This window comes from Phascolarctos cinereus, unplaced genomic scaffold (assembly GCF_003287225.1).
Source record: "Phascolarctos cinereus isolate Bilbo 61053 unplaced genomic scaffold, phaCin_HiC Scaffold_2;HRSCAF=192, whole genome shotgun sequence".
In the NCBI taxonomy this organism is placed as follows: Eukaryota; Metazoa; Chordata; class Mammalia; order Diprotodontia; family Phascolarctidae; genus Phascolarctos; species Phascolarctos cinereus.
Window position 1 is genome coordinate 354763071 of NW_027555625.1, and position 27498 is coordinate 354790568.

Consider the following 27498-nt stretch of genomic DNA (forward strand, 5'->3'; position numbering starts at 1 on the left):
GGGGGAAAAGTGCTATATTGCATGAATCCCAAAACGCAGACCCAGATAAAGCAAAAATAAACATCCAAAACATAAATACAGAAACAAAGAAACTATATTATACTGAAGAGAACTATCGATAACCAATATCAATATTAAAATTATATGTTCCAAATACTATAGCATCTAAATTCATAAAGGGAAAAATGAAGTTAATTACAAGAAGACAGAGAGCGTAAACTGTCCAGATCTATTAGAACACGAGGTGGCTAGGCAGCACAGCAATGGGCCTGGAGTAAGGAAGACCAGAGTTCAATTCCCCCCCTCAGTTGTGTGATCCTGGCAAGTCACTTAACCTGCCTGCCTCAGTTTCCTGAACTGTAAAATGGGGAAAATAAGGTGTTACCTGCCTGTAATGATCAAATTAGTTAATATTTGTAAAGCACAGTATTTGGCACATAGCAGGCACTTAGTAAATGCTTGTTCTACCAAACATTTAGAGAACAATTAATTCTCACAAGGGGTCCTATCAAATTCTTCTGTGATACATGTATGGCCTTGATACGTAAACCAAGGAGAATCACAATAGAGACAGAAGATCACAGATCATCACCCCTAATGAATACCGAAGCAAAAACTTTAAATAAAATGTTAGTAAGGAGACCATAGTAACATAACACAAAGTTTATACGCTATGACCAGGCTGGATATGAGGAGTGCAGGACTGATTAAATACGAGGAAATCTACAAACACAATGAGCCATACTGATAACCAAAACAACAATAATTACTTAAATTAAAGCTTTTAACAAGATACAACATTTGTTCCTATTAAAAACACTAGAAAAAAAGGAATAAAAAAAACTTAAAATGATACACACTATTTATCTAAAGCCAAAAGCCAGAATTACCTGTAATGGAGATAAGCTGGGTCTTTCCAATAGAGCAGGAGTATAACAAAGATGTTCACTATCACAATTACAATTCAATATAATGCTAGAAATTCTAGCTACAGCAATAAAATAAGAAAAAGAAACTGAGGGAATAAACACAGAAAAGGAGAAAACAAAACTATCACTTTCTTGCTGAGGATATGACGGTTTACTTACAGAACCCTAGAAAGTCAACTAAAAACCTAACTGAAACCATTAACCACACTTCAGAAAACTTGAAAGGATATAAAATGATACAAACCACAAAAATCAACATCATTTCTGTATATCACCATTAAAATCTAGCAGGAAGAGGTGGAAAGAAAAATCCCATTTAAAATAACTAAAAATAGTACAAAATACTTGGGAGCCTACCTACTTATTCAGTGTCATACCAATCAAACTACCAAAGAGCTAGAAAAAATAGATACAGCTATAAAAATTGCTAATAAAATTCATCAAGATGAACAAAAGCTCAAGAACATCAACAGAATTGATGAAAAAAGTGGGAAGGGGGCAAGCAAGGTATAGCAAGACAAATATCGATCTCAAATTCTACTACAATATTGTAATAATCAAAACATTTGATACTGGTTAAGAAATGGAGAGGCTGATCAGTAGAAAAGCCTAGGTACACAATAGGAAGAAGCAAATATCTGAGGAACCCAAACATCCCAACCACTGAGCTGAGAACTCACTAATGAACAAAAACTTCTGGGAAAAGTGGGAAGCAGACCGGCTAAAACCTAGGTACAGACCAAAATCTTGCCAGGTATAGCAAGACAAGCTCCAACTGGGTACGTGATTTAGACATCAAGGGTGACAAAATAAACCAATTAGAGTAGCATGGAGAAAATTATCAGTCACATCTACGGAGAGGAGAAGAGTGTATGACCAAATAAGAGGTAGCAAGAAGGTAAAATGGTCAATTTTGATTACATAAAATTAAAAAGATTTTGCACAACCAAAATCAATGCAGCTAAAATTATGAGAGAAGCAGGAAATAAGGAAGGTAAGCTCTTAGGAGCAAATTTCTCTGATAAAGGTCTAATTTTTAAGATATACAGGGAATTGAGTCAAATTTACAAGAATAAGAGCCATTCTCCAACAGACAAATGGTCAAGGAATATGAATAGGCAGTTTTCAGAGAAAAAAAAATCCAAATTATCAATAGCCATGTGAAAAATGCTTTAAACCTCTAATAATTTGAGAAACACAAATTAATACAACTCTGAGATCTCATTCTCAGACCCATCAACTTGACAAAGCTAACAAAAATGGAAAACGCTGCAGGGGGTGTGGTTAAACAGGGACATTAATATAATCCTGGTGGAACTGTGAACTAGTTTAGCCATTCTGGAAAGCAATTTGGAACTAGTCCAAAAAGCTATTAAACTATACACACCCTGTGACCCAAGCAATATCACTACTAAAATTATACCCAAGAGCATTTTTCTTTTTTTCAAAGAGGAAAAGGATCCACATGTATGAAAAATATACGAGCTCTTTTTATGATGACAAAGAACTGGAAACAAAGATCTCTTAGAACATGAAGACAAAGTAGAAATAGAAAGAATCTACCATTCACTTCCTATAAGACATACTAAAAACAAAGCTAGTACTTTTTCATTATAGAAAAAATACTTCGGGGGCAGAGAAGATGGCGAAGAAAAGGCAGCCACTCACCTAAGCTCTCCCCAAAACCTCTCCACACACCTTTAAATAATGCCATAAGACAATTCCTAGAGCAGCAGAAGCCACAAAAGGACAGGGTAGAATAATTTTCCAGCCAAAGACAACTCAGAAGGTCAGCAGGAAAGCTCTGTTATACCTGGGTGAGAGTGGAGCACAGTCCACTGCAGGCTGCGCCAGTCCAGGCCCCACCAAACCAGGAGCAGGCCTTGGGAGTGACTGAAGCAATGGCAGCAGCTGCTTCTGGAGCTCTCAGCCCACAGACGGTAAGGGAGTTGAACTGGTCAAAAGGAGATTACAGGGGTCTCTTTGCTAGCACTGGGGCAGGACTCTGTTGCTTTGCCCATACTTGGATCCAGGTCACAGTCTTGAGTGGCAGTCCCAGGGCAAGGACAAGCACTAGCACACCAGAGCTTGCTGCTGCGACCCTCCTCACAGTTCCATGGAAGAAAAGAGTGCTTGTGTTCACTCACAGACCAGAGCACAGCCCAGAAGAGGAGTAAACACCTCCCCTTAGATCATTCCACTTTGGAAGAACTGAAAACTTACAGGTCCCTAGAAGCTGCACAAAACCACTCCAGCTTGGGACAGTACACCCTGCACCCTGAAAGCAAAGTCCTACTTTAACAAAGAGTTAAAAGTCAAGAAAAAGACCAGGAAAATGAGCAAACAACAGACAAAAGATTCTGACCATAGAAAGTTACTATGGTGACAAGGAAGATCAAAACACACACTCAGAAGAAAACAAAATCAAAGCTCCTACATCCAAAGCCTCCAAGAAAAATATGAATTGGTCTCAGGCCATGGAAGAGCTCAAAACGGATTTTGAAAATCAAGTAAGAAAGGTAGATGAAAAATTGGAAAGAGAAATGAGAGTAATGCAAGAAAATCTTGAGAAATAAAGCAATAGCTTGGTAAAGGAGACACACACACAAAAAAAATACGAAACAGAGAAAAAATAACGTAAGGAATCAAAAAGAAAGAGTTCAGGTTCCAAAGAACCACAGTGAGGCTCACACAAGACCTGACAGCTGTATATAAAGGACAGTACTGGCTGGAACACAATATTCTAAAAGGCAAAAGGTTAGAAGACATATACCCAAAAATTTACCCAACAAAACTAAGTATAATATAATGGGGAGAGAAGAGGGAGAAAGAGAAGGAATGAAATAAAGGACTTCCAAATAATCCCTATGAAAAGATATCTCTGAAATGCAAATACAGGTATGACAAACCTAGAAAGGTAAATACTTTCAAACTAGAAGGGGCATATTATGAGGAAGTGTTTTCATTTTAATAAGGAGAAAAGAAACTGTGTCCACTCAGAACCAAATGTCTTCAAGGGGCATAGGGTTAAATAAAGAAAACAGAGGACCTGGGCACAGTTTTGTTTCATTTTGATGAATAAAATTTAAAAATTCAATAAAAAAAAAAGGGTGGGGGGGAAGCAATATACTAAGGAAAAATGGAAAGAAGCAGCAAATACAACTCACTATTTCAGAACTCACTATTTCACATAATCAAAATGTCATAAAGATGTTATGAACACAGAAAAAAAGGCTGAGGGAAATAAGTTACCACATGAATCATAAACTTCATCTATACCAGATCAAACCAAAGAGGACTGAAAACACAGAGACACATACAAACACAAGGAGAGAGACAGACAGACAGACAGAGAAAAAGAATAATTAAGAGAAAGATTAATTGTAAACAAAACAAATTTTGGAGGTTACATCATGAAAGGAAGATCAAAGCCTGGGCCAAGGAAAGAAAAGAGTAGTGTAGAAGCAGATCACCTATTAAAGCAGCACATACTCTATCTCAGTACCTTTTTCTTTTGTAAAGAGGGAGGCTGAGAAGTAGAGGACAAACTCTTATAAGGATAAGATGGCAGACACTAGTAAGAATAACAAATCTCATCAAGTAGTCAACATTATTTGAATCATAACTACATGAAGTTAACATTATATGTAAAATATAGTAAATGGTCCCAGCCTAATGAAAATGTTTAAAAATAAGTTTTTATCTGTTTATTAGCAAAACATCAAAGGGCAAGAAAAATTTCTTTCTGATTTCAACCTTATTGCTAAATTAATAGTTATAGACAGAAAAAATTTTTAAATTACTAAATATTATACTTAAGGATAAACCTACAATATGACAAAAACATCACTGTCATTTAAATTATTTCAGCAGCTTCGACTGAAATTTCTTCTCTTTCTTTAATCTTTATGCATATACTGATTGGTGCAGAGAGCTTTATCAACATTTCAGCAGAGAGCTTTATCCACATCTCAGCAAATTTGCATGCTAACATTTCTCATACCATGATCCAAGTATAGTTGGACAACCTGGAAAATTATCTAAAATAGTAATGCTTTTAAAATTATATTACTAGTTCTCTTTGTGATGGCAAAGAACTGGAAATAGCAGGGATGCCTGTCAATTGGGAGATGGCTAAACAAGCTGTGTCATATGACTGTGATGGAATACTATTGAGCTGTAAGAAATGATGAGCTTGATGACTTTAAAAAACATGGAAAGGCTTGCACGAAATAATGAGGAGCAAAACAAGCAGAACCAAAAGAACGTTGTATACAATAACGGCAATATTGCTTTAAGAACAACTCTGAGCAACCAAGTAATTTTGACTATTATAAATTCCCAAATTAACTACAACAGACCTAAACTTATGAAGGAAGATGCTATCTGCATCCAAAAAAAGAAATGATAAATAGATGTATAGTATGGATTTACAGATATATGTATGCATGTGTATATACATATATATACACACCCACACATACATATTTGTGTCAAATGGTAGCCTTCTCTAAGGGCAGGGGTGGGGGGGGGGACAGAGAGAGGGGAAAAAAGTTACATGATAACTTTATTATATATTTAAAAGGAAAAGCAAGTTGTACATAATAGACTGGCAGTTTTGTGTGCAATCCTCTTTTTTCTATTCTACTTTGTTATGGAAATGCTTGTTTTACTTCTTAAGTTCAGAATTTAAAAAAAAAAGACATACCTCAAAAAGTGATATTGTTTTCCTTGCAATATTTTATAACAGCTGGGCTAAAATAACTTTACAACTAGTCTTCAAAAACAGCTTTAGTCACTCATACTTTCTTATATAACTCCCAATGAACTGGAAGCTATTCGTGCTGTAGTCTCTCTCTAAGCAAAAGAATTTCAAGACAAATAAACAAGTGCTGCTTATCATTTTAAATCCCCTTCTTCACTAACTCCCAATAAAATTGTTAGGTAATCTTCAAACAATTTAAATTCAAAAGGACCCACATGTACAACAGTATTCATAACAGCTCTTTCTGTGGTGGCCAAGAATTGGAAATTGAGGGGATGCCCATCAGTTGGGGAATGGCTGAGCGAGTTGTGGTATATGAATGTAATGGAATACTATTGTGCTATAAGAAATGATGAGCAGGCAGACCTCAGAAAAACATAGAAAGACTTATATGGTCTGATGCCTACTGAAGTAAGCAGAACCAAGAGAACATTGTACACAATTAACAGCCATATTGTGCAATGATCATCTATGATAAACTTTGCTCTTCTCAGCAATACAATGATCCAGGACAATAACAAAAGACTCAGGATGGAAAATGCTATCTACATCCAGAGAAAGAACTATGGAGCCTGAATGCAGATTGAAGCATAGTATTATCTTTTTCTTTTGTTATTTTTTGTTCTTTTTCTTTCTCCTGGTTCTTCCCTTTTGTTCTGATTCTTCCTTTACAACATGACTAATGCAGAAATATGTTTAATATGGTCATACATGTACGGCCTATATCAGACTGCATGCCGTCTTGGGGACAGGGGAATGGAGGGGGGTGGAATTTTAGAACTCAAAATCTTATAAAAGTGAATGCTGAAAACTAAAAATAAATTAATTTTTAAAAAATTTCAATTCAGACTTAGATTCTTAAAATCTAGCCACTGCTCAGATTCTTAAAATCTAGCCAATAGCTCACTAACGTTCAGCTTACTTAAGAGTCTGCCCAATGTGATGGATGTTCTAATAAACCTTGTCATTGGCTGAAAGAAGACTTGCATCAAATTCTTTCAGGCAGGAACCGTATGCTGTGATTTTGAAGTTGCAGCATCCCTAAACCCCTAAAACTCAACATTTTGGTGGCCCATATGGGGAAACTGCCTAATCCCAAATTCTTCTCCAGCCAAGACTGGAAGGTATGTAGGCCTCTCCCCTGTCTCCTTTCTTGCTCTGCAGTGGAGAGTTGCTCTCCAAGCACCAAGGCTTGGAGGTGCTTTTTGGGCAGACAGTTACGAGGCTGTCTCACACTCGGCCTGACGCTCTCAGGCTCTCGGTCCACTGGTTCAGTTTGAGACCATGGACATGGGTACGCCTTCCACAGCAAAGAGGACAAGGAGGGACACCCTATCTGGAAGTGTATGTTTAATTCTGTCAATTCTCTCGGTGCTAGGGAGTTGGGGAAAACTGCAGCTGCCTTTTGGTTCCCTGAGACTTACTTCCTCCCTTCCCTCTACACCCCTCAATCCTCCTTCAAGGAGATTACAGGGAAAAGTTAGAACAGCTAAAAATATCTTAGCAGATTATGAGGTTTTGCGATAGATTATTAAGGAGTTTTGAAACTCCTCCTCACAACCCTACTCACTCCTTTCTCCCACTCCCTTCCCTTGAGTCAAGAGGGTATCTATTAGGGGCAGCTAGGTGGCACAGCGGATAGAGCACCAGCCCTGCGGCCTCAGACCAAACATTTGACACTTACTAGCTGTGTGACCCTGGGCAAGTCACTAAACCCCAATTGCCTAAAAATAAAAAATAAATTACAAAATAAAAAAAGAGGTTAACCCCTCTCATAGGAGAAGAGTTTCACCCTTCCCCCCTCACCCTTTGATTTCACCCTCCCCCACCTGGGAAAGGAAGGAGGGGGGAGGAGCAGCAGCTACAGTGTGGGCCGCCCCTGGCTATGGACTTGGGCCCTAGGGCAACCTTGGCCTGGAAGCATCACCCAGGTTCAGCACATTCTGCTCAAGGTAAAGAAGCCAGCCTTTTAACTTGGAACCTAGATTGGAGGGAGACAGGGAAATGGGTGTGATTTGGAATTAGAAGACCTGGCCCTTCATCTCATCTGACACTTTACAATCTAATATGAATGCAGTAGTCCAAGTGACTTGGTCAAGTTGTGGAGGAAAACAGATCATACAAATGGGAAAAGGACCCATATGTACAAAAACATTTAAAGCAGCTCTTTTTTGTTGTGGCCAAGAATTGGAAATTGAGAGGATGCCCATCAACTGGGAAATAGCTAAACAAGATGTGGTACATGAATGTAATGGAATACTATTGTGCTATAAGAAATGATGAGCAGGTAGACTTCAGAAAAACCTGGAAGGATTTATGAGCTGATGCTGAGTGAAGTGAGCAGAACCAGGACAACAGTACGCATTGTGCGATGACTGACTTTGATAGACTCAGCTCTTCTCAGCAATGCAAGGATCTTAGACGACTCCAAAAGACTTGTGGTGGAAAATGCTGTCCACATCCAGAGAAAGAATTTTGGAATCTGAATGCAGAAGGAAGCATACTACTTGTTCTACTTTCTTTTGTTGTTTTGTTTTCTTTCTTCTTTCTCATGGTTCTTCCTATTAGTTCTAATTCTTCTTTACATTATGACTAATGTGAAAATATGCTTAATATGAACATATAAGTAGAGCCTATATCAGATTGCACACTGTCTTGGGGAGAGGGGAGGAAAGAGATGGAGAGAAAATCTGAAATTCAAAATCTTATGGAAGTGAACGTTGAAAACTAAAAATTAATAAACTGTTTAATTAAAAAAATAAAGGAAAAAACAACCCCCAAAAGTTTAAATTCAGGTTGAGTTTTTTCTTTCATAAAAATATAAGTTCTGGAAGGCATCCTTTTCCAAAATAAGCCTAATTCTGCCACATTAAAAAAATCTGATGCCCAGTGTATCCACTTTCTTCTATTACTTTCTTCAAAATATGATATTGAGTTGCCATTGACTCATCCACATAGGCTGCCTCTCCAGTAATTTTTAAAATTCTGCACATGACTTCAATTTTTAAAGAAAATAAATTAACCAATACTTGCAGTAACAATTTCTTCACTATTTCATTTCCATTTTCCTTCACTGCCTTTTTTATAGCTTTGGTGATACTTATTTCTATAAGAATATTCAATTCTTTAGAAAATACTCATTATTATCTTTATTCTTAATATTTACATTTGGTTATCAAAATGGACCCTTGACACATAACTATTTAAACAAGACTTTTTCCATATGTAAAAATATTTAAGAATAAAATGCTCACCATATTTTAAAAATATAAATTAAAATTCCATTAAAACCCAGTAAATATGGAGGTTAAAGAAAAGAAAAACAATTTCCATTTTCTTCTTCCCAAACCTCTATATTACATGAACCACTGTTTTCAGAATAGCTTATAAAACCCAAAACCTTAGAATTTTTTTCACTGGTCAAAATAATTCCATTAAAGACAGCATTGGTAAACTACAAATACTGTTTTCCTCTTCTATAGTACTAGAGAGATTTGGGAAGTCTTCTCTAGCACCACAATTAGTGTGAAGTAACCTGCACTAAATCTAGCTGCTTGTTTTTTTCACCACTGGATTTCGAATGTATGATTTTCTACATCAAAATATTCTCTGAGCTGACTTGTTGAGTCATAACGACAGTCTAGAAGCAAAAGAATAGATGGACTCTGAGATGAAGCAAACTTTTGTGCAGGATCCCAATGTCCTTGACATTGAAAATCCTGGTTTTTTATCACCTGTACTTCCCCCAAAGGCAACTCTAGGAAACATGGTACAATTCCAGTCATTTTATAGATTCATTCCTTTTAAAAGTATTTCCAATAACAGGGTCAAATGATCCAATGCTATATTTTACTCTACTGGATCTATTGTTATTTTTTAACTCCACAAAGTCAAAAACTAACTTGGATGTAATATTAACAATCTGATATTGAATACACTATGCAAAGTTTCTGTGTTGTTCACTTAAAAGGTAAGCCTGAAGATCTTTATATTTCTGCAGTAATATTCATAGTCTACTTTCTTTTTTTCTCCCTTTCAGGTATAGTTAAACTGAAGGGCCTTCATCTTTTCATAATCCGTTCTGTTTCTTGATTTAGTCTATGTTTGCTCCTGCACACTATACATCTTATCCCTACAAAACTGGCTGCAGAGTTTAGGAATGAAACAGTTTTTAAGAAATATACTGGACAACTGAAGGTAAAATGGTACGTAATGGTGGTCTTCATTTCCCACCTCTACAAATGACTTTTTGAGCCGCCTCTTTGTTTCCAAGTTAGCAAGTCACTTCCCCACCTCTCGTTCATGTGCTTGCTTTCTTGATCACAAACAACTCTTTTTTTCTTTTGTTCAATATAGTATTTAATATCATCAATATGAAGAATTTCTACTCTCCACGAAAAAGCATTTGAAAGTATACTATTTGAAGGGATGAATTCATAATGCTCTTTGACAGCTTCTTCAACTAATAATTTTCCTTTGCCAATAGGTACTGGACCTGGAGTCCTGAAAGAACTTCTGTCATATCTGGGATGAGGTAAAATATTTCCTCATATATATGCTAATAGTCAGCAGAAATATGTCCAAATATCTGAGCAAATTTTGCTTCCTTCTTACTTGAAATTTGAAAATTTTTATCTTGGCTGAGAAATTCTTCTACTGTCCAAGTAAAGGCCTTTACTGCAGATCCTCATGGATCCACATCTATGCTCGTGCTTGGGCTCTTCAGCAAAAGTGGAGGCAAGCCACTGACCCTTGTATTGACAGGCAGCATGCCCCCATTAATAAATGTTATCTTGCACAGAAATCTACCTGTTTACCTTCTGTTAAATTCCAACTGCGATATTTATGTGTCATAAAATGCTATTATAGTGTAAGAAATGTTGAAAGGGATGGTTTCAGAGAAATCGAAGAAGACTTGTATGAGAAGAATCAGGGGAACAATTTATACAATGACAATATTATTGAGATAAACAACTTGAAACACTTGGAAAATCTGATCAACATAATGATCAACCACAATCTAGAGGACTAATGATGACACATGCTACCCACACTCCTGAGAGGTGAAAGACTCAGACTAAAGAATAAGACATTTTTTAAACATAGTCAATGAGAAAATGTTTTGCTTTGCTATATATGTTTGTAAGAGTTTTGTTTTTCTTGCTGACTGAAAAAAATACATAATTATAAAGTTATTTTTAAAGAAGTAAACACAAAATGAATTAGAATAAATAAAAAGTAATTTCTGGACATGGGAGGTGGTGGGGTGCAACATTAGCAGCTGGGGTAGAAAAGGCAATCCGGAGAAGCTTCCTAGAGGAGATAGCAATTGAGGTAGGCTTTAAAGGGAGTTAGCAATCCATAAGAGGTAATGTAAAGGTAAAGAGGAAGTGAATTTCAGACATAGGAGACAGGATTTGGAAGAGACATGGAACAGAAAATAAGTCACTTTGGCTGTCACATACAACATGTGGAAGAAAATAATCTGTGGTAATTCTGGAAAGGTAGACTGGAGTCAGGATGTGAAGGATTTTCAACTCAAAAAAAAGTTTATATTTTAATTCAAGAGGCATGAAAGCAGCCATTGGGGCTTCTTGAGAAGGATAGTTACATGTGCTTTAGGAACATCAATTTGGCAGCTATGTGAAAGAAGGGATGGAGAGTGGGAGAATGGAAAAAGAAGGGCCGGGGCAGCTCGGTGGTGCAGTGGATAGAGGACTGGCCCTGGAGTCAGGAGGACCTGAGTTCAAATCCAGCCTCAGACACTTAACACTTACTAGCTGTGTGACTGACTCTGGGTAAGTCACATAACCCCAACTGCCTCACCAAAGAGAAGGAAGGAAGGAAGGAAGGAAGGAAGGAAGGAAGGAAGGAAGGAAGGAAGGAAGGAAGGAAGGAAGGAAGGAAGGAAGGAAGGAAGGAAGGAGGAAGGAAGGAAGGAAGGAAGGAAGGAGAGAGAGAGAGAGAGAGAGAGAGAGAGAGAGAGAGAGAGAGAGAGAGAGAGAGAGAAAGGCCAACTAAAAGGTCAGAAACAGTCCAGGAAAAATAATGTTAACAGAAGTGGAAGTGCATGATTATCTTGAAAGCCTGGTAACCTCAAATAAAGGATGTTCTGGTTTTATTTTTAAGTAGATTACGGTAGATCATAGAGTTTGTAAACCCTATAGAAGGAGTAAGTGGATAAGGCACACTTAAAATTTGAGGTAAAGGACTTAAAGGGCAAGCTGCCAAAGGAGAAAGGATAAGGATGGTATCAAAGGTACAAACAGAGGTGTTAGTTTGCCAAGAGAAAGGCCTCTTCTTCCCAGATGCAAACAAAGGAGGAGAAAGTGGAAGATAGTGCTGAGGTAATTTAAGGTACAGTACAGAATTTGGAAGAGGAAATTCATGATGGATGGTCACAATTCTTTTCAGTAAATTGTGAGGCAATTTGATACTCTAAGAGGAAGGAATAAGTGGGTGGTGAAATAACTTGAGAAAAGAGAAAGTTTAGAACATATTCTATGGCAATAAGAGAGTCATGCAGGGAAGAATAAATGGATGGCCATGCAACAGTGTTATTACATAGCAGAAATCTGTAGTGAACCCACTTATGTGGCTCCATTCATCACATCAGCATTTGGCAGTAAGCAGTAGAAAATTCAGATGATGGGAGTACTCTCTTGTGTCTATGGAAGTGTTAACGTGCTGGTTGACTCCTTTCCCACATTAGCCACGCATACAGAGTTATTCTCCCAAATGGGAAGGATTCCTGAAAGTAATCTAGGATTGGGGCTTGGAAAGGTTAGGAGGGTAAAGAGGACAAGGGACAAGGGATTCAAGAGTGAAGGAAAGTCTAGTCATACCAGACCTCAAACTGTTATAAAGCAGTAATTATCAAAACAACTTGGTACTAGTTAAGAAACAGAATGATGGATCAGTGGAATAGATTATGTACTAATTGTCTTACACTAAATGACCATAGTAATCTAGTATATGATAGACCCAAAGATCCAAGCTTTTGGAACAAAAACTCCCTATTTGACAAAAACTATTATGAAAACTGGAAAAAAGGTACAGCAGAAACTAGATACAGACCAACATCTCACACCATATACCAAGATAAGGTCAAAATGAATATATGATTTACACCTAAAAGGTGATACCATAAGCAAATTAAGAGAGCATGGAATAGTTTTATCTGACAGATTTATAGACAAGCAAAGAATTTGGGGCCAAAGAAGATACAGACAGCATTACAAAATGTAAAATAGATCATTTTGATTATATAAAATTAAAAGGTTTTTGCACAAACAAAACCAACGCAACCAAAATTACAAGGAAAGCAGAAAACCGGGGGGAGAAGGGAAATGTTGCAACAAATATCTATGATAAAAGCCTCATTTCTCAAATATATAGACAACTGAGTCAAATTCATAAAACTACAAGCCATTCCCCAACTGATAAATGGTCAAAGGTGTGAACAGGCGATTTTCAAAGAAATCAAAACTATCTATAGAGATATAAAAAAATGCTCTAAATTGCTATTGATTAGAGGAATGCAAATTAAAACAACTCTGAGGTACTACCACCTCACACCTATCAGACTGACTAATATGACAAAAAAGGAAAATGTCAACCCACATGTGCAAAAATATTCATAGCAGCTCTTTTCGTGGTGGCAAAGAATTGGAAATTGAGAGGATGCCCATCAATTGGGGAATGGCTGAGCAAGTTGCAGTATATGAATATAATGGAATACGACTGTGCTATAAGAAATGGTGAACAGGCTGACTTCAGAAAAACCTGGAAAGACTTACATGGTCTGATGCTGAGTGAAGTGAGCAGAACCAAGAGAACTCTGTACACAATAACAGCCACGTTATGCAATGACTAATATTGTTAAACTGAACCCTTCTCAGCATTATGAGGATCTAAGACATCTCCAGAGGCCTCGGGATAGAAAATGCTGTCCACATTCAAATAAAGAACTATGGAACTCGAATCGCTATCACTTATTTTTACCTTCTGTTGAGTTTTATTTCATCTTTCTGATGGTTCCTCCTATTGGTTTTAATTTTTACTTACAACTTCACTAATGTGAAAATATGTTTAATGGGTATGCAATATCAGATTGTGCACCATCTTGGGGAGGGTGGGTGGGAGGAAGGGGGAGAAAAATTTTCAACTCAGCATATGGAAGTGATTGTTGATAAATCAAAATACATTAATAAAATTTAAAAAAGAAAAAAATGTCAGATGTTGAAGGGGACATGGGAAAAGCTGTGACACTAATGCACTGCTGGTGGAGTTGTGAACTGATCCATCCATCCTGGAGAGCAATTGTAACTATACCTAAAGGGCTATACAACTGTGCATACCTTTGATCCAACAGTACCACTACTAGGTCTATATCACAAAGACATCCAAAAAAAAAGGGAAAAGGACCTTATTTGTACAAAAATATTTATAGCAGTTCTTTTGTGTGGTGGCTAAGAATTGGGAATTGAGGGAACGTCCAATTGGGGAATGGCTAAATAAGCTGTGGTAATGATTGCAACGGAATATTATTGTGTTATAAGAAATGACAAGCAGGATGATTTCAGAAAAAACCTGGAGAGACTTACATGAACTGATGCCTAGTGAAGTGAACAGAACAACAAGAATGTCGTACACAGTAACAGCAATATTGTTTAATGAAGAACTGTGAATAACTTGGCTATTCTCAGCAATGCAATGATCCAAGACAATCCTAAGGTGGTAATAATGAAGCATACTATCCGCCTCCAGAGAAAGAAATGATATTGTCTGAATACAGACTGAAGCATGCTATTTTCTACTTTCTTTCATTTTTTTCTTTCATTCGAGTCTTCTTGTACAAAATGACTAGCATGAAACTCTTTTATATATTTGCACATGTATTACCTATATCTGATTGCTTATTATCTCATCGAGGGGAGGAAGGGAAGAAAGGAGGAACAGAATTTGTAACTCAAAACTTTAAATAAAAATATTTTTTTAAAAAAAAGAGTAAAGGAAAATATAGCTGACCTGGAAATGCAGCCAGGACAGGGAAGATGGATTGGGACACCAGGGAGTGAATGTAGTACATAGAAATTGTAATAAAGACAGGATAGATTTAGAAGGGTATGTTACAGTGAGAGATGAAAGAGATTATTTATGATCAGCTAAAAGAATTTCAGATTTATGAGCTGTAGAGATTAAACGACTGTGGGTGATGTTGAGAGCAAAGATATAATCAACCATACCCATGTACGGCTGGGGTGGAATGAAGACAAAAATCATGAGAATTTCAAAAACTGATGAACTAGGAAGCAAAAATATTTTTAAGGACTGCACCCAACTAGCACTGACATTAATTGCTTTTATATTTGTCAATTTGATAAGTAGGCCTCACTTGTTATTAAAAACCTGAAGGTTGAATAAAGTTCTTGCTATGGTTATATATAACAAGAAATCTTGTTGATTTTAACATGTATGGAAGACACTTTGTGGAGAAGAATCTTTACTGTAGCATTTACTAAATCAAATACTTGCTTGTAGTCAAGCAATAAGGACAGAGGAGTATTATATTCTCTGTATCTTTTAGTCAATTACGAAACTATAAAGATGTGCCCTGCTGTATAATGCTGTTTGCAAAAGCCTGCCTGTTCCCTTCATCAAGGATGCCCTTGATACAAGTATCGAATGTTTGCATAAAAGACTATAGCAATTAACTAAAGAAGCAAAAAGGTCAATAGTTTAAGAGTTTCTCAATTACCTTTCTTCAGAAATATAATCTGTAACTTTTTTAGATCTCTTGCCAAGTCACAGATTGTTCAATACAGCATATATAATCAAAGAGGTTATCCCTAAATATGGTGAGGTTCTCCAGATACTCCTGTTCTCCGGTACTGAAAGCTTACAGCCCCAAGAATGGAAGAGCCTCCTAAATGACATTCATAATGAATCAACAGTTTGGCCTATCAATATAAACCAAGTAGGTAAAGGATGTCTATTGTCCAGATTATGAAATACAGTTGGATGAACAGCCTATAGACCTAGGATGGTTACTGCAGAAAAACAAGGCTGTCTTTCTTGGAAAATATTAAGAGATCAGGCTAGATTAGATTGCCTCTCAGAAAAATGTGCAGTGGTTTTAATAACCCCAAGCATCTTCCTAAAACAAAAGCCTATCTTTTCAACATTAATATTCTTCCACTAATACTGCACGGCTATGAAAAATATAATAAGAGTCTCTAAAGAATTAAAGTTTCAAATCACCCAGAGAGCAATAGACAGATACCACATTACCAAACAATAACTGCAAAGAAATAGTGTAACGGTATCACCAGAGATGTATACTCAGGAAAGCAGGTAGGCCAATTACGAAGGTTATCATGGGATAGCCAATAGCACGTGCTCTACTGGTATCTATACAACACCATGCACTCTGGAAAAAAGTCTCCCAGGCTATTAGGAGAACTCCCAGTTACGGATTTACAGAGGGACGCTGGCTGCACAAACTGCCAATACAGATGAGTTCTGAACACCCACACCAATGAGACTGGAGATCCATGTAAGTGCTAAAAGGCAGAAATGAGGGGCCAGACTATCCCAGGCATGGAGGCACGAGGGACAGACACAGCAAAGACAAGAGAGACAGGAGACAGGAGTGTCAGGTGCAAGGAACAACAAGCAGGCAGTAGAGCTAAATCACACAGAACACAGAGAAGAGTGACGTACGAAACGACGGGTAAGGCAGGAAAGGGACAGACTGTGAGGGGCTTTGAATGCCAGAGGATATTTATATTTCACTCCAGAGGTAATAGGAAGCAACTGAAGTTTACTGACTGGGAGGAAGGGGGAGGGTTTAACACGGTCAGACTTGCACTCTAGGAAAATCCCTTTGATTGCCAAGTGGAGGACGAACTGGATTGGGGAAAGGCAAGGCAGGAAAATGCATCAGAAGATTAGAGGGCTGTGGCAGCAGTATTCCAGGCAACAAACTGGCATGTTAGTTCTACGAGTAGAGGGAAGGCAAGAGAACAAGCATTTATATAGCCATCTACTATGAGCCAGGCACTATACTAAGCACTTTACAAACATTATCTCATCTGATTTTCACAACAACTCTTTCAAGTAAGTGCTGTTATTTTTAACACTTTAAAGCTGAGGAAACTGGGGCAAACAGAAGTGCTTGTCCAGGGTCACACAGCTAGTCGGGGGCCGAGACCAGGTCTGAACTCTGGCCTTCCTGATTCCATGGCCACAGCTCCATCCACTGCACCACCAAGCTGCCCTAAGAAGATTTATAGGAGAGATGTGAAGATAGAAACCACAAGATTTGTCAACTGATAAGGTATGTGGGATTAAGTGAAAGTGAAGAGTTGCGAATGACACCAAAATTGCAACCCCCATTACCTGGAAGAGTGGTAGAGCCCTCAATAGTAATAGGAAAGTTTAGAAGAGCAGGAGGAATTTGGGGAGAAAGATAATGATATCTTTTCTGGATACTGTTATTTTGAATGCCTAGGAGACAACCAGTTTGAGAGTTAAAAAAAAGACAACTGGGACATAGGGACTGTGGCTTGGGAGAGAGACTAGGGCTAGATATTACAGATATGAGAATCATTTCCCTAAAGATGATAAATGAACCCATGGAAGCTGATAAGATCAGCACTTGAGATAATACAGAGCAAAAAGAAAAGAGGCCACAGGACAAACTACAGAGAGACCCCAAGTGAAGAAACTCCTACTGATGTAGGCCCATTAGTCAATCAGTCAGTCAATAAGCATTTAAGTGCCTTTTCATTTTCTTTGTAGTACATAGAGGTTTTATTTCTTCATTTGTTTGTTTTTTAAACATAGAGACAAAGCATACTTTTTAAAAAGTTACCAGAGCAGTAAGGGGTTAAGTGGCTTGCCCAAGATCACACAACCAGTATGTGCAAGACATAGGTAGGACTTGAAGACATAGTTCTTCTTGCTTCCCAGACCAGTTCTCTGTTTATTAACTTCTCTTTACTAAGTTTACCTCATTCCTAGTGCCCTCAGCCCATCCCCTCCTTGTCTTCAATCTCTGTGTCTACTCATTTCTTTCCCATTGTCAACTGCACAGGCATCACACGTTCTCAAACCTTCATTTACCATGCTCTCAAGTTAGCATCCCTATGTGACTCTTCCCTTTCTCTGCCCGACTCCTAAAAATGTCACACTCATACGCTGTCTCAAACTTCCTCCGTCACTCACTTGTCAGCCCTTTGCTATCTGGCTTCTGACCCCATCACTTGACTGAAACCTCAATCTCAAAGATTACTGATAATCTAAACCAGAAGTCAGCAAACTACAGACCCAGCTGTTTTTGTACATCCCTTGAGAATTTTTAATTAACTTTATTGTATTTAAAAATGCAACAAGGCAGACTTCTGATCTAAATGCTAAATCCTTTGAACTTTTCTCAGTCTTCACACTTCTCAACTTCTCCACAACTCTGTACGTTATTGACCAAACCTTTCTCCAGAATATTCAAGTCAATAAACATTTACTAAGAGCTAAATACATACATGGCACTGTGATAGTCACTGGGTACAAAGACAAAACTAAACAGCCTTTGCTCTCAAAACACTGGAGGTAGATACAACACAAAAACAGGTAAGTAAACACAAAAGAACATACAAATTTCAGAAGGGGGAGAGAGCACTGACACTTCAGGAGAAGAGGAAGAGAGCTGAGGAAAGGTTATCAGAGATAGAAGCGAGGCAGAGGTGAGAAAATACTGTCTCCTCCCTTTGTTCCTGTGACTTTGTTCTGTCCTGTTCTTCCTCCTACTTGTCTCACTATTCCTTCTCTGTTCTTAGGCTAGATCAGCATTTCCCACCCTACAAACAAGGGTGTTCCCAGGACAGAGAAGAAAGCAAAGCCCTCTTTTCAGTTTTCCCCTCTACATTCAACTCCTTACTGTTCTCATTAATCACTTCTCTCTACACCCAATATTCCCAAGTCTATAGAACCATTCCTGATTTCTCCCCAGCTTTAATACTGCATCATCATCTGGCCTCAGACACCCAACACTCACTAGCTGTGTGACTTGGGGCAAGTCACTTAACCCCAATTGCCTCACCAAAAAATAAATATAAATAAATAAATAGATGCTGCATCATCAACTGCCTGGTAAATATCTCCACCTAGGTGTCCTACAGGCATCAGAAACTCAACATGTCCAAAATAAAACTGATTATCTTTTCCTTCCTGCCCATCATCCTCCCAATTACACTTGCTCTTCCTTCCAAGTCTACCTAATTCTGTTGAAGGTAACCACCATCCTCCCATCTTCTCAATTCTTAGGGTTTTTTTCCCCCTAGCTCTCTCAAATTCTGAAATTTAATAATTATTTACCTTGGAAGGGTATAGTTAGAATTTCTCCATACTGGACTATACAGTTTCTACTTGTGTGTTACTATCCATTTTTGACTGCTCTGGAAGTTCTCTAAAATTAGTTACTCAAAATACAATATTTAACTTTTCTTCTTTTTCAGTGTTTTAATCTAGAAGTCCAATTACATTAAGATTTGTGCTTCCTTCTGTTTTCCAAATCTGTATGGAAACATACAGATGCATGACATCTCATGAATATCTATCTGTTGGTTGCTTTTTAAGACCTATTACATTCTAAGATTGTTCTTTAATTTTATTTTTATCCATTTAACGCTCTTCACTCTATTTTGCTAGTTGCTATTCCCTCTAACGTTTTTCGTGTTCAGGTACAGTACTAGTTTATATTTTCTAACTGTTCTTTCATCTCTTCTCAGAGAGATACATACAAATATATACATACATAACTATAATATCTTCTTTTATTGAATTACAGACTTCCTTCAATTATTTTAACATGTTCATTATCCAATTTGTTTTATCCTTTGGTACTTCCATCCCAACCAGCAATGTTTCAATTTGAGAAAAGCCTTAAGGCTAAGGAATCTGGACTCACATACGTACACACACATGTGGTGTATATGCATACAGACATAGACACATGTACATGCACATGTGTGTATACCCTGTGTCACGTGTGTGCGCACGTGTCACTTATATGTACCATGTGGGTGCATGCATGTTTCTATATACATATGAAGATATACACATATATATCTCCCTATAATCCACTCACTTTAGGAACATTCTATTCTCTTATACTTCTGATATAAGTCACATGCTTTCAGGAAAAAACAGCAACAAGATAGTCAAAAGAAAAAGGTGGCAAGAATCATTTAAATTTTATCAGAAAATTTGGTAGGACATTTCTGTCATTATAAACCCAACTCCTTTCATTTTTCATAGTACCATGTACAATGCAATGTGAAAGCCTCCCAGCTGAATATAATGAATCCTGACATCTGAATTTTCCCAAAGTACAAGTAATATCAGCTATAGTAATGGCCACACACATCATTCTTTATGTTGCATGACATCTAGGTCTGTTTTAAACAAAGCCTGCTGTTCCACAGTTCAATTAAACATGCAGAGGAAAAAAGTAATAAAGAAAAAATGCTTTCAACAGAAAAGACCTTATCCACAAAGCAGTATCACAAAGTGACCTTTACAACTTACAATATATTTTCCTATAGCAAATAGAAGAAATGTAAAAGAAAAATCTAGTATTTTACCTTTAATTCTCAAAGGAAAGGAGAAAATATACTGTGACAAAGTGTAATATGCTAAGTCTTAATATTTTATTCTGACATGATTTATCAGGGCATTTTAAGTTCTAATATTCTGACCCTTAAGTATTATAATGGCCTTACTAGGATCACCTTAACTTTTAAAAGAATTTAACGCATACACTCTATATTTCAAAGTTTACAACTTAAAATATTTGAAATGTTAATGAATGTATATAATAGTTTAAATATATAAACAAAAAATAATTAGTATTTAGAAAAAATGAACACAAGTTGCTAAAAATTACACGAATGGCTGCCTGCTCAGGATTCTTTGACTATATCTGCTCAATAAAAATGAGTTTTCACAGTATTTCACTGGCAAAGGGATGCTATCATTTAATTTTCAAGTTTTAATAATGAAGTCAAACTTACTTCTCCATTTTGAATTAAAGAAGATAGTGACCTGGCTTCCAAATGGCCTGAAAGTTTAGCTACAGAATAAAAGCAACATGGTTATTTTTAGAGCTCTACAGGCATAAAAATACAGCACTAAACTGTGACCTACAGCTATGCACAGCAAAGCATCACATCATGCGACAGTCTTAACTTTAGCTAGGAGCACATCTGTAGTTGCTTCAGACTACTGTTATTCATCTCACTACCAACAATATATTTGCGAGCATTTTGAAGCAAATATCTGTATCTGTACCTACTTGTTTCAGATTGCTTCCACAGGCAAAACTACATTCAGAAGGCAGGAGATCTGAATGGACTTCATGGAGAATAAAGTCAGTCATATTTTTTAATCAAACAAAATGAAATAAGTGCAGCTTCATCAACAAAGAAATCAAAAGCATATTCCCAACAGAGAAAGTAATTTATCAAGAACTCAGTGTAAAAGGCTAATTAAATAAGACAGGCCGCTTCTCTCAACAGTGGACACATCTAAGAGAACAGGATATAACTGAACAAAATCTCTACTTCAAGCAAAACTCCTTTGAACCACAACCACCACACACTGGACAGTAACAACTTAACAGGTATGTTTTCATTTTTTTCTTTATAAAACACAGATCAAAAAAGCCTGTTCTTAGGTAATCCTCTCCTACACATTGAATCTTACTTACTAGTACTCATGGTAGTAAATATTACCAATTATTTTAGAAGTTGTTAAACTGGAATAATTCTAGTGGGTAAAAATGTTTAGCTGTACTAACAACATATTCATGAGAACAAAATATAAGTTTATCAAGTTTTTAAGCTCTCTTACCTGTTACCTGTTGGCCAAAACCTGGCTATGTATTGGAAGATTTCATTATTTACTCTTTCCAATTTTATTTTGAACTTGTACAATGAAATATTACTCTATGACAAATATACTGCAAATTTATCAAACACTTTCCAACTCTACCCTAGAATGACTCTAGAGTCTATTGTGCAAATAATAAATGTATATGATTTTTCCAGATTATAAAATGCCACTTTTTAGCTGGATGAAGTGGTCAAAAAGAGAATCCCATAAATCCACACACTATCCAGGCTCAGACGTAGTAACAAAGACCCTACTTCGGGAACTCACATGGCACCTAAAAGAACGTGACAGATTAATACAAGAGATTGAAAATGAACAAAAAGTGAAAAAAACTGGCGTGGATTACAACTGGCTAAAAAACTACCAAAATCCCCAAGCAACCATCCCAGCTACTGAACAAAGACAGCTTGAAGCTCTCTGTTCACAAGTTCAACCTTGCCAGACTGGAACTATTCTCAGCAGGTATAAATTCCTTTTTTTAGATGTTTACAGACGTTAGTCTTAAACTCCTTATTTACTTAGACTGGAAATTTTAAGCAATTATGTAAATTATTTAGCTGTATTTATCAAACAAGATAGCAAGCATAAAGACCCTATAGACAAAGTATGTTTTTATATCTCTGCATGGCCCAAAAGAAAATATGGTTTATTCTTTTTTTTTATAACAAATATTAACTTTTGCACAATTTCTATGTTATCACTGGTTCTGCATTATTTAATATTGATTTCGAGTTTAGAAATGATTCATTTAAAATCATAATCCTACAGGTGACAATGGTTTTACATTAATTTTTTCAGTCACTTAGATAATGGTCACTACTTTCCTAGCAATATCTACTTTAATTTCAGAAATCTTGCACTAAAATTTTTGCATAAGGTTTCAAAGGCCACATAAGATGGACAGAAGAAGAATGAACTTATGTCCTTCTTGTACAGAAAACCCTTCAGGGTAAAGTCAGTTTCTATCAACAAAACATAAGTGAAAACCGACAAAACTTTACTGGATTTTAATCCTTCCTTTAAAAAAAAATTTTTAATCCTAAAATACACAAAAATCTCTTTGACCAGGGCTTTGTGGTTTTTTTTAAAATGGAACTACAAATACTGAAAGTGTTTCAAAACTAGATATTCATTACTAGTTTTTCTTCTAGATTTCGAGAAGTTGTAGCAGAAAATGATGTTTTGCCATGGGAAATAGTCTACATCTTCAAGCAAGTGCTAAGAGATTTTCTAACCAATGCAGAAAAACAAAGTCAACGAGAGGAACTAGAAGACACAGAGAATACAAACTGCTCTGTCCACTCTGGAGTTCTAGGTCAAAGTACCAAGAATTCAGATAAAGAAGAAATTCCCACTATTTCAAGTTACGTTGATAAAAACACAAAAAATACATTCCCTGCATTCTCACAGAGAATATGGAATCTGCCATATTACTATCCATCAACTGAAATCACTCATCATCACTCAAGCATTCATCTGTATGATTTTAAACTTGAACCCACAACATGAAATACAGTTTAGAAATAAGAAAATGTGACAAGTTCATGTTTCCCTTTGTTACAAGGTAAAAAGTTTACAATTCTTATGGATGTCCTTATATTTTCTATAAGTAGAACTTTAGTCATTGTACAAAAAAAGTTGCCATTTAGCAGTAATGTTTAACTAAAATGTATATTGTGCCTCTCTTAAGTAAATCTTTGAAATACTTCCCTGTTTTTACATACCTCTAGAATATACTACAGAAAACAAACTAGCTTTATGTACTTAAAATATAACCAACACTTTGGAAAGCATGGATAGCAAGGACAATTTTTAAAAAATAATTACATAGAAAAGCTACATGTAGAATAAAGTGCATGTTTTAAAGTTGTTATCAATTGTACTCACAACATAACAATGATCTAAAACACAAGCAGCATCCTAAGATGCATATATAATCTCCAGATTAACTGAAGGAAATGGTCTGGGTTTTAATATTTATATTAACATTTAATATATTATTTAATTCAATTAATTTAAATTAATTTAATATTGATAGTGGGTAGTCTCCGAAAACAAAAATTATATACTAACTTCAAACAGGCTTCCCTCTCAGCTCAAACAAAATGTGAAAATAACCTAACAAACTTTAAGATTATAATTCAGGGATTTGTAATAATTCTGTGAAAGAAATGAAAAAGGCTCATGAATCTTAACCATTCAAGAAAGTCAGTACTCAAGAGACAGACTTTACACAAGAACTTAAGGTCAGCAAACATGTGAAGAAAATTAAAATTTGAGTTCTATCTCTAAATAAGCATACAAACAAAAAAGAATTAAATTCCAAAATTAAGGCCTCTGTACAGGGGCAGGGAGGAAGGCAAATGCATAAGCTCCAGTTTCTTTCTCCCTCACCAAATTTCTTTTAAAAATTTTGGTTTTGCTTGAATTAAATCTCAAATCTAGTAATATCAATAAATGTGTACACAAGGGCAGGACTTAACAAAAATCAAGATGACTCACATATAAATAAATCCATCTGTGGATCCAAATAAACCCAAATGAAATTTCATATTTTAATATCTCATCTCTCTTCCTCTTGTATTTGTTATTTATGACAAATTTTTTTCTGAAGAAGCTTAAATCTTTGAGAAAAACACAGGTTCATAGCCTTCTGATTGATGTAAGCCCCCGAAAAAGGAGGCATCTTGGAGCATTTACACCACCTTTCCAGATCTCCACTTCCTCATCTGTAAAATAAGGGGCTGAATTAAAGTCTTGGGTCCTGTCCAGCTGCAGAATGAAAAAGGGAGAGAATGTAGCACTACAAGAGTACATGGGCACAAAACAAATGCTGAAGACTCAAGGCTGCTCTGAGAACTTGAAATAGCTGGATTACACTCATCTCCTTTTCACTGTGCCATCCCAGACAGAAAATGTTCTAAATGAAACCCGGATCATTAGCAGGAAGCCTGATCCCTGAACAGTTTCTAGGTATCTATTGAGAGAGGGCAAATGGCAATTCAGAGACCCTGAGACATTTGCAAACAAGATTTTATCAATGCTTTCCCATCCACTAGGTCAGAAACAAGATCTTTTTAAAATCAACTATATTTGCTCCCATTTGATAAGACTACAGACCATAATAAAGAGACAGACTCAGGCTTCATAAAATGTTCCTCTTGAGCCCAGTAAGGATGGGATGAAGAATGACAAAAAAAGATCAACGGAGAGAAGTTGTAAAGAAACTTGATTCGGGCTCAAAAGCTAAACTTCCTAATAACTGAAAGTGGAATGAGTTTGGCCCCATAAATAGTGTGTTCTATGTTACTGGAGATCTTGAAAGAAAATACATTGGATTCCTACTTAATAGAAATCTCCTTTATGACAAGATAAGAGTTTGGACTACATGACCTCCAAAGTCCCTTCAAACTCAGATTCTGTAATTACAGTGCTATCCACTATCACCAGAGTATTTATTCTAAGCTAACCAGATACCATTTTACATTATAGTTATGGGGGTGCATCAGGGAAATTCCTGATCAACTTACCTTGTTATACTGACTTTGCATTTCCTCCAGCACGTAGTATAGTATTCTTTACACAGTGGTGCTTAATAAATGTTCAGAGAAGTCTAACTACATAACAATAACGTAAAAAGTCAAGTCTAAACTAGAATTAAAATTAAATTTTTGCTAATCAAAATTTTTGGTTGAATTTAAAGTGAAAAACATTGAAATTAATTTTCCTCAGAATATCCAAGCTTTTCAAAAAGCTTGAAAGAATGAACAAGATAATCAAAGGATACTTATAGCCACATTCTCCTGCCCAAAACTTTCAGGGGAAAGAAAGAAGAAATGATCAACTAGGAAAATATTGTCTTAGACAAATTTTCAGAAGCGATGTGTTTCTCATATTTTAGGCATTCTAAGGACAGGCTTACTATTTGTCCAAGCATCCTCTAGTGCAGCAGCTCTTAAACTTTTTCACAGTGGTAGAACCCTTCAGCTTAAACAAATCTTTAGCAGAACCTTGTGGCAAAATCCTCCAAAATTATTTTTATGCTTATTAAAAATAACATACAGTTCATTTTTCTACGCAGACTTAAGGTGTGTTTTAGGTTTCCTTGCAGTACAACTTGAGAAACAGTGCTCTAGTGAATCTTTATAAAGGAGACAACCATTCCAACTTAGCTTTTTAAAATGTTTTATTTAGATTTTTATGCAATCAGCATACCCACAACTGGTGAAGGAATCATTATCAAAAGGTCACTGCATGCTTACAATCAAGTTTTTTGGGTTGGGGCAGAGGAGAGCTTGTGATCTTTGATTCTATTGGGGAACTTCCAATGAGGAAACTCCCTCTACAAACCCAGAACTGCAGCTCAGTCTTAAGAAAGGTGCCCAGGGCAATGAGAACTTAAATTCTTGACCAGAATCACAACAGCTAATCTTTTAAGTCAGTCAATAAACATATATTAAGCGCTTGCTATGTGCCAGGCACTGTACTATATGTTTTGGGATACAAGGAAAGGGAAAAGAGTCTGCTCTTTTATTCAATGTGCAAAAAATTATGTACAAGCTAGATACAAGGTACATTGGAAATAATCAACAAGGGGAGTGCACTAGAACAGGGATCAGGAAAGCCTTCCTGTTGAAGAAGAGATTTTTAACTGCAACCTGAAGGAAGTCAGGAGACAGAAATCAGGAGGGAGAGTATTCCAGGCATGGGGAATAGCCAGTAAAAATGCCTGGAGTTAAGAGTTTTGTGCAAACAGCAAAGAAGCCAGTTTCACTGTAGGGTAGATGGGGGGTCATAAGGAGATTGGAAAGGTGAGAAGGGACCCAGGAAGCTTACAATGTAGTAAAGCAGACAAGACTAACACACACAACTTGGACCTCTGACGTCCCCCTCCAATACTAAGGTGAAAAAGAGGGTGCAAAATTAATACAACTATGAAAAACTAATAACAAGATTAAACAGAAAAGCTGGCAAAAAGATGGTGTGAACTAACACAACTGATTATGGAAATTTATTTCTGAAGACCAAGGGGACCCCCTGGCATGAGCAGTTCACAAGGGAAAATGAACTAGCAAGTAAATTACATGCAATGACAGTTGAGTATTGTTTAAATTAAGAAATTCTCAAATAAAAAATAAGAAGAAATGAGGTTAATGGGGAGAGGGGGAATGTAAGAAGACAAGGCAATAAAAATCTAATAAACATATGACTATGAGCTTGACTTCTAAGGAAGCCAGTACTTAATTCTGAACACAAAAAATAACCAAAACATATAGCAGCTAAGTGTTTACATTTTTCTTCTCCTCTCCTTTAGTCAGGGTAAGGAAGATTAAGAAGGTATACAAAGGAAGGTATAAAAGGATAGAGCACTGGTCCTAGATTTAGGAGGACCTGAGTTCAAATCCGACCTCAGACACATAACACTTACTAGCTGTGTGACCCTGGGCAAGTCACTTAACCCCACTGCCTCGCCAAAAAAAAAAAAAAAGAGAGCAAAGCAAGATAAGGAGCACATAGAGGAAGGGGTCCTAAATGGGAAATCTACATAGCAAGGAGTGAGCAGTCCAGCCAAATCAATCATTCAGTAACTTTTTAATAAGTACCAACTCTGTGCAAAGTACTGTGCTAACAGAACTGAAATGAAAACAAGGTACATCATAAAAACTTAGAAACTTTACTCATAACTGTCTCCAAGGTCTCCAAACTCATCTTTCATTACAATCCTTAAGAATCTTCTGCTTCCGTCAGACTAACCCTTTTGCAGTAGCTTACAAGACTTGTTATTCCTACCTTCAGTAATTTCCAACTATGCCCTGACCTTTCCCCTCCTCTAAGTAAACTGTCTAAATC

General features: G+C 36.6%; 2 protein-coding genes and 1 pseudogene across 2 annotated transcripts in view; 1 reads left to right on the top strand and 2 right to left on the bottom strand.

Annotated features, from left to right (window-relative positions):
• TDRD9 (tudor domain containing 9) overlaps window positions 1-27498 on the bottom strand; it is a 240370-nt gene that overhangs the window by 207177 nt on the left and 5695 nt on the right.
• LOC144455461 (protein DBF4 homolog A pseudogene) lies at window positions 9241-14946 on the bottom strand (annotated as a pseudogene).
• RD3L (RD3 like) lies at window positions 21005-25534 on the top strand. Its single transcript, XM_020971173.2, has 3 exons — window positions 21005-21376; window positions 21804-22110; window positions 22800-25534. Exons 2-3 carry the CDS (start codon window positions 21812-21814, stop codon window positions 23155-23157), a joined length of 657 nt encoding a protein of 218 aa, XP_020826832.1. The 5' UTR covers window positions 21005-21376; window positions 21804-21811; the 3' UTR covers window positions 23158-25534.

Bases quoted from the DNA above. Each gene is read 5' to 3' on its own strand.
- RD3L (XM_020971173.2), top strand. From the start codon at position 21,812: ATGCCACTTTTTAGCTGGATGAAGTGGTCAAAAAGAGAATCCCATAAA. The intron at 22,111-22,799 runs GTATAAATTCCT...TTTTTCTTCTAG, and splicing joins ACTGGAACTATTCTCAGCAG to ATTTCGAGAAGTTGTAGCAG.